The sequence below is a fragment of the Glycine soja genome, chromosome 10 (assembly GCF_004193775.1).
Source record: "Glycine soja cultivar W05 chromosome 10, ASM419377v2, whole genome shotgun sequence".
In the NCBI taxonomy this organism is placed as follows: domain Eukaryota; kingdom Viridiplantae; phylum Streptophyta; class Magnoliopsida; order Fabales; family Fabaceae; genus Glycine; species Glycine soja.
This window is the reverse complement of record NC_041011.1, coordinates 1719100-1730065: the sequence shown is the minus strand read 5'-3', so window position 1 is coordinate 1730065 and position 10966 is coordinate 1719100. Positions and strand designations below refer to the sequence as shown.

Here is a 10966-nt window from a genome sequence, read left to right as displayed (position 1 = left end):
TCCCATTCGGCCAATCCCTATCTTAGCACATCGAGGCACCGTTTCTTCTCTTGAGCATCACATGTTTTCATTTTAATTAATTGATTAGTCTTATTAACTAGTTAAAAAGTTTTAAGAAAATCTTTCACACTAATTTTTAATTCTTTAACAAATACTATGAGAACAACATTTGTCTTCCTATACTAATAGGAGTACAAGTAGAGGTTACTACATTAAATCTCTAATAGGTAGAGATTCTCGTGACTTGAATATTACGTTCAATTTGTGATTGTAATTAATGCTGGACTATTATTGCCTATTAATGTGTTACTGTATGTGTTCTCTTTGATTTCATTATTATTACGGTCAACGTGATTCAACCTTTGTGTTTAGTCTATTATTATTATTGCTCAGTTGTAAAAGAAGAATTTTCTTTGTGCTTCTCGTGGTTTGACAATAGAGCCTTCTTGGACTTGGCTGGAACAACAGGGAAGCTTGCACGCTGTTTCCTAAAAATAATAGCGAATTTATCTGTAGACCAGGCTGCTATAGTTTTTTTCTTTTCACAATAGTTGGTGAAGATAGAAGCCTCGCTGAAATTAAACTAGACACAATCATGTGACATGGTAGGCGGGTATAGTTGCAAATTTCAACTCAACTAACTAGTTTTTCTTTCCACAAGAGTTTTGTTTGTTCCGGAGATCACGTAGCTAAGAAGAGTAAACATTAAACAAGAAGATTGGTAATTTTTTAATTAAGTGCGCGAAAACCGAAAAGGGTCTTTGTTTTCTTTCATACTATAAATGTATTATCAAGTTGCATAGAAAAGCTTCAATAGCCCCAAGTCCAGAGCGACTTATCGGTTGTTCGGGACAACCTTTTAGTTTTTGGCTTCGACTTTTTTAAGATTCTGTTTTCTGGGTTGCGGGGTCGTAACTCATCCAGAAGAAAGGTAAGTTTTGTTCACAAACAAGAGAAAGAGGTTTCATTCATTTATGCCTATCAATTCACATATCATCGCTGTTCATTCACATCCACCTATTTTGCACTTGCGTGTTTTTTCTTTTTGTTTCCTTTTGTAGCTCTTTTTTGTATCATAGTAATCATCATTTCCAACCTGTCAATTACTGGCTCAAAGGGTATGAGTTATTATAAGTTATAACTTATAACCCTTTTGCGTCTCCTTAACTTTTTCCAACCGTGTTTTCTGAATTATTTCAGGGGGAGCAGAGAAACAAGGTCGATGAGAGTTGAGTTTATAAGGTTGCAGCAATACGAGTGAAGTTTCTTCGTTGGTGCTATAAATAATTAAACATGTCTTCTGCGGCAGCTTCAACTTGGATCACGTCCTTCTCGTGTTCACCCAATGCAACTCCAAATTTACCTCACTGGCTGAGATTCATTTTCCTCTCTCCGTGTCCTCAGAGGGCTCTTTTGTCTGGTGTTGACATTCTTCTCCTGTTGACTCTCTTTGTGTTTGCGCTAATAAAGCTCTATTCTAGGTTCACTTCCATTGGCAACCACAACTCAGAGCTCGACAAGCCCCTTATCAGAAACAACAGAGTTTCTAACCGAACAACAGCATGGTTTAAGTTAACTCTAACCACAACCGCTGTTTGGACTATTTTGTACACGGTTGCTTGCATTCTGGTGTTTACCAGTTCCACCGATGGGACGTGGAAGCAAACTGATGGGTTCTTTTGGTTACTTCAGGCTATAACACAACTAGTCCTTGCAGTTTTAATCATCCATGAGAAAAAGTTTCAAGCTGTTGTTCACCCTTTGTCGCTTAGAATATACTGGATTGCAAATTTCATCTTGGTTTCTTTGTTCACAGCTTCTGGGGTCATACGTTTGGTCTCTGTGGGAGTGGAAGATGGGAAACACTTCAGCTTCCTGGTTGATGACACGGTTTCTTTCATTTCTCTACCTTTGTCTCTTTTTCTGCTTTGCGTTGCTGTTAAAGGTTCCACCGGGATTGTGTCCGGGGAAGAAACACAACCTCTTATTGATGAGGAAACAAAACTATATGACAAATCCAACGTTACTGGCTTTGCTTCAGCTTCTGCAATATCCAAGGCCTTTTGGATTTGGATAAACCCGTTGCTGAGTAAAGGGTACAAGTCACCGTTGAAGATTGATGAAATTCCATACCTTTCACCTCAGCATAGAGCTGAGAGGATGTCGGTAATCTTTGAATCGAAGTGGCCTAAATCAGACGAGAGGTCAAAGCACCCAGTTCGAACCACGTTGCTTCGGTGTTTCTGGAGGGAGATAGCCTTCACTGCCTTCCTGGCAGTTATTAGGCTATCTGTAATGTTTGTAGGGCCAGTTCTAATTCAAAGTTTTGTTGATTTCACGGCAGGGAAAGGTAGCTCTGTGTATGAAGGGTACTACCTCGTGTTGATTCTCCTGTGTGCTAAATTCGTAGAAGTTTTGACAACTCACCATTTCAACTTCAACTCTCAGAAGCTTGGGATGCTTATCAGATGCACCCTCATCACTTCTTTGTACAAGAAGGGGCTGAGGCTAACCGGTTCCGCGAGACAGGATCATGGAGTTGGGCCTATTGTCAATTACATGGCTGTCGATAGCCAGCAACTCTCTGATATGATGCTTCAGTTGCACGCCGTGTGGATGATGCCATTTCAAGTTGGTATTGGTTTGTTCTTGCTGTACAACTGTCTAGGAGCCTCAGTGATTACGGCTTTACTTGGACTTCTTGCTGTTATTGTATTTGCTGTGGTGTCTACAAGAAAGAACAAGCGTTACCAGTTTAATGCCATGATGAGCCGTGATTCAAGGATGAAGGCAGTGAATGAGATGCTCAATTACATGCGTGTCATCAAGTTCCAAGCATGGGAGGAGCATTTCAATGGGAGGATTTTGGGTTTCCGAAAGTCCGAGTTCCAGTGGCTTTCCAAGTTCATGTACTCAATCTGTGGCGTTATTATTGTGTTGTGGAGCACGCCATTGTTGATATCAACTCTCACGTTTGGTACTGCGCTTTTGCTTGGAGTTCGACTCGATGCAGGGACGGTTTTCACCACCACAACTGTGTTTAAGATCCTGCAGGAACCTATTAGGACCTTCCCTCAGAGTATGATATCTCTTTCACAAGCGCTGGTGTCACTTGGGAGGTTGGATAGGTACATGTCTAGCAGGGAATTGATGGATGATTCGGTTGAGAGAGAAGAAGGGTGTGGTGGACACACTGCTGTGGAGGTCAAGGATGGAACCTTCAGCTGGGATGATGATGGCCAACTTAAAGACTTGAAAAATATTAACTTGAAGATTAATAAGGGGGAGCTTACAGCAATTGTTGGGACTGTAGGCTCAGGGAAGTCTTCTCTCCTTGCTTCAATTCTTGGCGAGATGCACAAAATTTCTGGGAAGGTATGTATTTTTTTTGTTTAATGAGGACTTTTGTTTTGTTTACCGTGCAGTCACTAATTTGTACAGTGATGTTCATTTCTGATTATATATATGTTTTGGTGACAGGTTCAAGTTTGTGGGAGTACTGCTTATGTTGCACAAACATCTTGGATTCAAAATGGGACCATCGAAGAGAACATTATCTTTGGTTTACCAATGAACAGACAGAAGTACAATGAAGTTGTTAGAGTTTGTAGCTTGGAGAAGGACTTGGAAATGATGGAACATGGGGACCAGACAGAGATTGGAGAGCGCGGAATCAACCTAAGTGGGGGTCAGAAGCAGCGCATACAGCTTGCCAGGGCTGTGTATCAAGACTCTGATATATATCTTCTTGATGATGTTTTTAGTGCTGTTGATGCACACACTGGCACTGAAATATTCAAGGTCCTTAATTTACTCTCTCTCTCTCTCACTGTTTACTTCTCTCAGCATTCTATAAGTTACACTAATTCATATTTGTTGGACCATTGACGTTTGGCAAGTGCTAGTTTCTTGCTTGAAGTCAATTTTTTGAATCCTTATATTAAAAAATTATGTACAGTTCAGTTTTTGTAGTTTTAGCCAAATTTTAATTTAGAGTCGTTTTATACAGGAATGCGTGAGGGGGGCTCTGAAAGGCAAGACCGTTATTCTTGTTACACACCAAGTAGACTTCCTACATAATGTGGATCTTATAGTGGTAAGCCTCTTTTTCTAATCCTGTAACATTTTGTTCCATTCAATCTTCAATTTAACTTGGTGAGTTTTTCTAATGCATATGCTTGCTTGCTCAAAAGGTGATGAGGGACGGAATGATAGTCCAATCGGGGAAGTACGATGATCTACTTGCGTCTGGAATGGATTTTAGTGCTCTTGTTGCAGCACATGACACCTCTATGGAACTAGTGGAGCAAGGTGCAGTCATGACTGGGGAAAATTTGAACAAGCCATTGAAATCACCAAAGGCAGCTTCGAATAACAGAGAAGCCAATGGTGAAAGCAACTCTCTTGACCAGCCCAAGTCTGGCAAGGAAGGTTCTAAACTCATCAAAGAGGAGGAGAGAGAGACTGGAAAAGTTAGCTTACATATCTATAAACTCTACTGCACTGAGGCTTTTGGGTGGTGGGGCATTATAGCAGTAATCTCTCTTTCTGTGTTGTGGCAAGCATCAATGATGGCAAGTGATTATTGGCTGGCATATGAAACATCAGAAGAGCGTGCTCAGTTGTTCAATCCTTCCATGTTTATTTCCATCTACGCGATTATTGCGGTAGTTTCAGTTGTTTTAATTGTGCTAAGATCCTACTCTGTCACAGTCCTGGGGTTAAAGACAGCACAGATTTTCTTCTCTCAAATTCTCCACAGCATCTTGCATGCCCCCATGTCTTTCTTTGACACCACGCCATCTGGGAGAATTCTAAGCAGGGTAAGAATTCTAAGGTTCGAGTATGTTGTGTTAAATGTTACATGGATTAATAACCTAATTCGTATTGACATAAACTTGTACATTAATGTCATCTTTGAAGTCCACATGTATAATGACTTCTATTTTTTCTTGAACTTATACAGGCATCCACTGATCAAACCAATGTTGATGTCTTTATCCCCTTGTTCATCAATTTTGTGGTGGCTATGTACATTACAGTGATCAGCATCTTCATAATCACGTGTCAAAATTCTTGGCCAACAGCTTTCTTGTTAATTCCTCTTGCTTGGTTAAACATTTGGTACCGGGTATGTACATGGTTGTTCTGCTAGTCCTATGATTGCTAGCATATGTTTTAAGATTTTTAAAGCATGACATGGATTTAATTGATTTGTCTTTCTTAGATTGTCAATTTATGTTAAAAATCTGTGTGTTTTGATTTTTGATTTTGATTTTTTGTTTTGCAGGGTTATTTTCTTGCTTCATCTCGCGAGTTAACTCGTCTGGATTCAATTACAAAAGCACCAGTGATTCACCATTTCTCTGAAAGCATTTCCGGGGTCATGACAATTCGCGCATTCAGAAAGCAGAAGGAATTTTGCGGAGAAAACATTAAACGGGTGAATGCTAATTTGAGAATGGATTTCCACAACTTCAGTTCCAATGCGTGGTTGGGTTTCCGCTTAGAATTGCTTGGAAGCTTAGTTTTTTGCCTTTCTGCAATGTTCATGATCATGTTACCCAGCAGTATCATAAAGCCAGGTAAACAAACTTTATTTCAAAAGGATTATTTGTGAACTGTTTGCCTTGACGATATATCTGGTTTAATCTTTCTCAGCAGAAGAGATGGTGGTTTAATCTTTTCCATCACTTACCCATCACAGTATCACTTTTTTTTTTCTTTTCTCTCTATCTCTCTGTTATTTCCATCTCAATCTACCTCAACTTGATAAATATATCACTTCTCATGTTAGGACGTTATGGGTGTAATCATGAAAAATTGAAAAGTTGAGTAGATAAAGGAGTGGCACTGCTTTTCCTTTACTCGGAAGTCATGTAATGTACTAGCTAGGAAAATGAAGGAATGAGAAAAGTTATAAATAACAAAAACAATATTCTCTAAACAAGACAAAACATACCAACCAAAAGTACAAGAGAAAAAGAAAGAAAGAAAAACATTATAATTACAACTACTCTTTGAAGATAAAAGGGTTCCACCGATTTACACTATCAAACAACAAAAAGGAGTGTCCGTTCCACTTCTGTTCCTTACCAAATTTGTCTTCTAAATTCTAATGGGGTAGTCACGTCACTCATGCCCATCCAGCTCTTGAATTTGTCTTCTAATGATGAGTCATATATCACTCAGCATACTCATCCAGCGCAGCTCTAATCGAATATCCTATGGGCTATGGATGCAAAATGTGTGTGCAACATATAAAACAAAATATAAAGATAGTAAAATCATTTGAAGATGGTGCTCGTGCTCCTTTGAATCATTCAACTATGGAATTGTTCAACTATTACATGTACTGTCTTTCGTAGTTACATGTAAAAAATACTACTAACTTAAAATGTGTTGAAAAGCAATACTTGTATTTATATAGCAGTCAAAAGTTTTATTGTTATAAAACAATTGATCGGGTTGTTCTACTTGATGCAGAAAATGTTGGTTTGTCTCTCTCATATGGCTTGTCATTAAATGCCGTGATGTTCTGGGCTATATACATGAGCTGTTTCATTGAAAACAAAATGGTATCTGTTGAGAGGATCAAACAGTTCACAAATATTCCATCGGAAGCTTCATGGAACATTAAGGATCGCCTGCCTCCTGCAAATTGGCCCGGGGAAGGCCATGTTGATATCAAAGACTTGCAGGTATCTAGATTATAACCAAAGTTTTATTAATTGTACATTACAGTTGCAGTGGCCGAATTTGAATAAGCTTCTAGTTCATGAGAGGTTTTCAATTCTAAAATCTTATTATGAAGACTTCTTTGAATTTCAAATTAATTATTCGTTATGTCTATGCAATGCAACATTGCAACTATCCTTGAAAATAGTGTTAGTGATGTATTATTTTTCATTATCAATCTGCTTTGAGTAGCACACTATAATTTCCTTATGGTAATTTCTTAAACTGTAAACAGGTCAGATATCGTCCAAACACTCCTTTGGTTCTTAAAGGCATCACCCTAAGCATCAACGGAGGGGAAAAGATTGGAGTTGTTGGTCGAACAGGAAGTGGAAAATCAACTTTAATTCAAGTTTTCTTCAGGCTGGTGGAACCTACAGGAGGAAAAATAATCATTGACGGCATTGACATATCCGCCTTGGGGCTTCATGATCTTAGGTCACGGTTTGGTATCATCCCTCAGGAGCCTGTCCTTTTTGAAGGAACCGTCAGAAGTAACATTGATCCAACTGGACAGTACACAGATGAAGAGATATGGAAGGTGAATACACTCAATGCTATATATACTTCATTGATTTAATGGATGAAGTTTTTGCCATCATTGGCCTAATCTCATCACTTTTTAATTATTAATTGCTGTAGAGTTTGGAACGTTGTCAACTAAAAGATGCAGTGGCTTCTAAGCCTGAGAAACTTGACACTTCAGGTTTTAATTATTCTTTACCATTTTCTTTTGTTTACCTGCTTGAATTTCACTTGCATCCCATTTTGTTCTTTACTAATGGCAATAATGCTACTTGAAATGTTATATAGTGGTTGATAATGGAGATAACTGGAGTGTGGGGCAGAGGCAGTTGCTTTGTTTAGGGAGGGTTATGCTTAAGCAAAGCAGGCTGTTGTTTATGGATGAGGCAACAGCTTCTGTTGATTCCCAAACCGATGCTGTTATTCAGAAGATCATCAGAGAGGACTTTGCAGCTCGTACCATCATCAGCATTGCTCATAGAATACCAACAGTAATGGACTGTGATAGAGTTCTAGTTGTAGATGCAGGTATGATGATATATGTATTCTCTTGCTTCTTCTCTTATTAAATAACATCTCATGGACTATAGTCTATAGTATTTGTATACTAAGTTGTGGTCATTTTTTCATTAATAGGGCGGGCCAAAGAATTTGATTCACCAGCCAACTTGCTCCAAAGGCCATCTCTCTTTGGGGCATTAGTTCAAGAGTATGCCAACCGTTCCAGTGGCCTATAAGAAAGTTCCATGCATGTGTCTCTCTCAGCCATTCAGACAATAACAGAAAACCAAACTTAGGCTAAGCCTTTTAAGTTTTGATTGATCTTCCAAGTGCCACGAGAAAGGAGAAAGGCATTTTACTTTAGAGAGGTGCAATTACCATCCTGCATAATTGCTGTTTGGACAAGTGAAGAATGAGCAAACCTTGTGAATGGTTTTTCTAATTACCTCTGGCTTAAGTAGCTCTAGTATACAAACAAAATATAGCCTTTTTTAGGTCCTAATTTATATAACACAGTGCCCAGTGTACAATTACACAGTTGCTCCACTGCCTTTATATTGAATTATGCACCATCAGTAATATACTTTGGACTTCTCGTTGAGCATTAGCTTACAGCATTAAATATTGTTGACCGTGTTCATGTCGCGAAAAGAGTTCTAAATGGAAGATGCATTTTAGATTATCTTACAATTTATGGGATTTTATTAATGGTAAAATTCTATTGTTGATTTTGTTGTTTTTTAAAAAAGAAAAAGTTTATAGTTGCTTGGGAAGAAATTAGATGCATGAGATTCTAAAAATGTTGAAATGTGAGTTGATTTTAACCTCACACACATTGACTGATACTGGTATCAATTTTTATACTTATACCACTTAATAATATTCTTGTAGAATAGAATACAAAATTAGTCAATTAAACCACCGAATTATTTGATATTATCTTTTTTTTTTATCATGTATATCAAATATTACATAAATCATATTTATTGGTATAGTATCTATCAATGAACATTTACTTATATTCTAAATAGCATATAATATGCCAAAACAAAGTCATGTTCGGAAAGGAACAATCCACAGTTTTTATCAACTAAACATCAAGTTGTTAAGTATTGAGTCTTAAAAGACATACATCGTCCAATGGATATAGTCATTACATATGCATGACATGTTTGTATGTTACATATTTATTTCTGTGAATCACGTGTTCAAATAGTTTCATTTCTCTGTTGTAATATTTATGTTCATAGATTTTTTTAAAAAAATATTTGCTAAAAAAATAAGAAATAAGACAAAATACAATACTCTTTTTTTTAATTTGGTTATATATATGGAAACAATAGCTGTCACATTTTTATTTTTCTAGCAATTTCAAGCCACTATAAATTAACTCGAGATATCCAATTATATAAAATAAAAAATTTAAATATATATTTTTAATTTAAGGACCTAATTAAAAATCACTAAATAATTAATTATCTTACGGATGTATTAAATCTTCTTCCTCTTTATATAAAAATCATGACATAAGATATATATTTTTTTCCTGTTTTGTTTCAAGATAAAAATAAAGAGAGAAAAAACTGTTTAATTCTTAAAAGGTAAGAACTACAACTACTACGCAATTTGCTCAAGTTTTTGTATTTTGTCGCCTAGTTATTTTATTAATGAAGTTAAAATGTGAAGGGCACCATGGTAATCGCACAGTAGAAGCCCGAGAAACGACGTCGCTGAAGCTGTGCTGAAATAACGAGACATTTTGTGCCCTAACCTAGAGAAAACCTAAAAGCCTCGTTGGCGGTAGCGGCAGTGACAGGAGAATGGGAAGGTCGAGAAGAAAGTACAAGCAATCGAGAACCAAGGTCCGTGTGGGACTCCCTAAGAAGAACCCTAGGCTTTTCAAACCCTCTTTCTCCGTTCCACCCAAGCTCTTGCAATCCCTCGACCAAGAGCCTCAATGGGACGACCAAGGCACCGTTAACACCAACTACTCCTCCTTTGGCGTTCTCTCTGACCCTAACTCCCTCACCGAACTCTCTTCCGATCCTCAAACCATCGATTCCGGCAGCGATCTCGAAGAAGACGGTACCTTATTCCTCTCGTCCTCCTCTTAATTTTCATTACTGCATCGAATCGAACAGTTTATTATACCGTAATTGATTTTGAAATGCGAATAATGTAATATTCTATTTGGTTTTTGTAGACTTGAAATCTGCCCTAGGAAAGAAGCGAAGGGATGGGAGGAGCGCGCCGCCTCAGCCTCTGACTGCAATGCAACGGATTCATATCAGTCGTCTCGTCGCTAAATACGGAGATGATTATCAGGTTTGATATTTTCGATATTTTTTTCTTTTTCTTTTTTCGTTTGGGGTTTTTAAAGGTTTTTTGTTATTGTTGTTGTTTTTGTTTTGCAGAGTATGTTGGTGGATATAAAGCTGAATCCGATGCAGCATTCAATTGGAACTCTGCAGAAGCTGTGCATGAGGTATCATATGTATCAAAATAAGAACCCGCTCCTTAAGGCCAAATGAAATGGGAGCTTAATTAATTAATCCATGGATGGAGATGCAATGATTGGAGTGGATCGTTTCGCCAAAATTTTTGTCACAGTGAGGACTTGTTTCTCTACCATGTCATCGTTGAGAAATTTTGTTAATGCTTTTGAATTTTTGAATTATTTGTGGATTTTTGTTGTGATAGATTAGGCATTCTGGACCTCTGCTCTTCCAGTCTTCCTAACCTGCTACCACCAAGATTATGTAGCATTTTATTATAGAATTAGATTTTCAATCATGAAATAGAGTTACATACATGCACTTTTGGAGTTTTCACACTCTTAAGAAATCATCTTTGTTAGATTAGGAATTTTTAAGTAATTATTATAAAATTATACGTTTGGTTTTTACACTCTTATTTTTTCTATACAAGCAGCACAGTTCCACGTTTTGTAGTGTGGTTTTTTCCTACTGGAATGAAAATAGCCTACTTGTTCAACGCGTTACTTATTAGGATTAATTTGGATTTTGCTCCGTTATAAGAAATCGAACATTAACGGGTCGCCTTATGGATCGTGTGAAGGTTAATGACCGCACCTGGCTTTGTGGTTTGGTTTGCCAGCAAGTCAAGCTGTTGGAATATATTTCGTGTTTCTTTTTAAGCTTTTCGTGTCAGGCTTCATGGAGATATAGTGTAGAGCGCGAAA

General features: G+C 37.6%; 2 protein-coding genes across 5 annotated transcripts; both read left to right on the top strand.

The window, feature by feature from the left end:
* Positions 1 to 394: 394 nt before the first annotated feature.
* On the top strand, positions 395 to 8446 carry LOC114372676 (ABC transporter C family member 4-like). Of its 4 annotated transcripts, none has more exons than XM_028330356.1 (12): positions 395 to 721; positions 1201 to 3375; positions 3481 to 3801; positions 4010 to 4096; positions 4194 to 4823; positions 4967 to 5131; positions 5291 to 5585; positions 6487 to 6701; positions 6974 to 7279; positions 7381 to 7444; positions 7552 to 7791; positions 7900 to 8446. In XM_028330356.1, exons 2-12 carry the CDS (start codon positions 1294 to 1296, stop codon positions 7998 to 8000), a joined length of 4506 nt encoding a protein of 1501 aa, XP_028186157.1. In that variant the 5' UTR covers positions 395 to 721; positions 1201 to 1293; the 3' UTR covers positions 8001 to 8446. The 4 variants fall into 4 exon arrangements, with proteins under 4 accessions (XP_028186157.1, XP_028186160.1, XP_028186159.1 ...); XM_028330359.1 differs by having other exon boundaries at positions 395 to 605; positions 7900 to 8386; XM_028330358.1 differs by having other exon boundaries at positions 395 to 613; positions 7900 to 8386.
* A 1052-nt stretch (positions 8447 to 9498) lies between these two features.
* Positions 9499 to 10669, top strand: LOC114372429 (nucleolar protein 16-like). Its single transcript, XM_028329973.1, has 3 exons — positions 9499 to 9849; positions 9968 to 10089; positions 10179 to 10669. The coding sequence occupies exons 1-3, from the start codon at positions 9585 to 9587 to the stop codon at positions 10293 to 10295; spliced, it is 504 nt and encodes a 167-aa protein (XP_028185774.1). The 5' UTR covers positions 9499 to 9584; the 3' UTR covers positions 10296 to 10669.
* Positions 10670 to 10966: the final 297 nt, after the last annotated feature.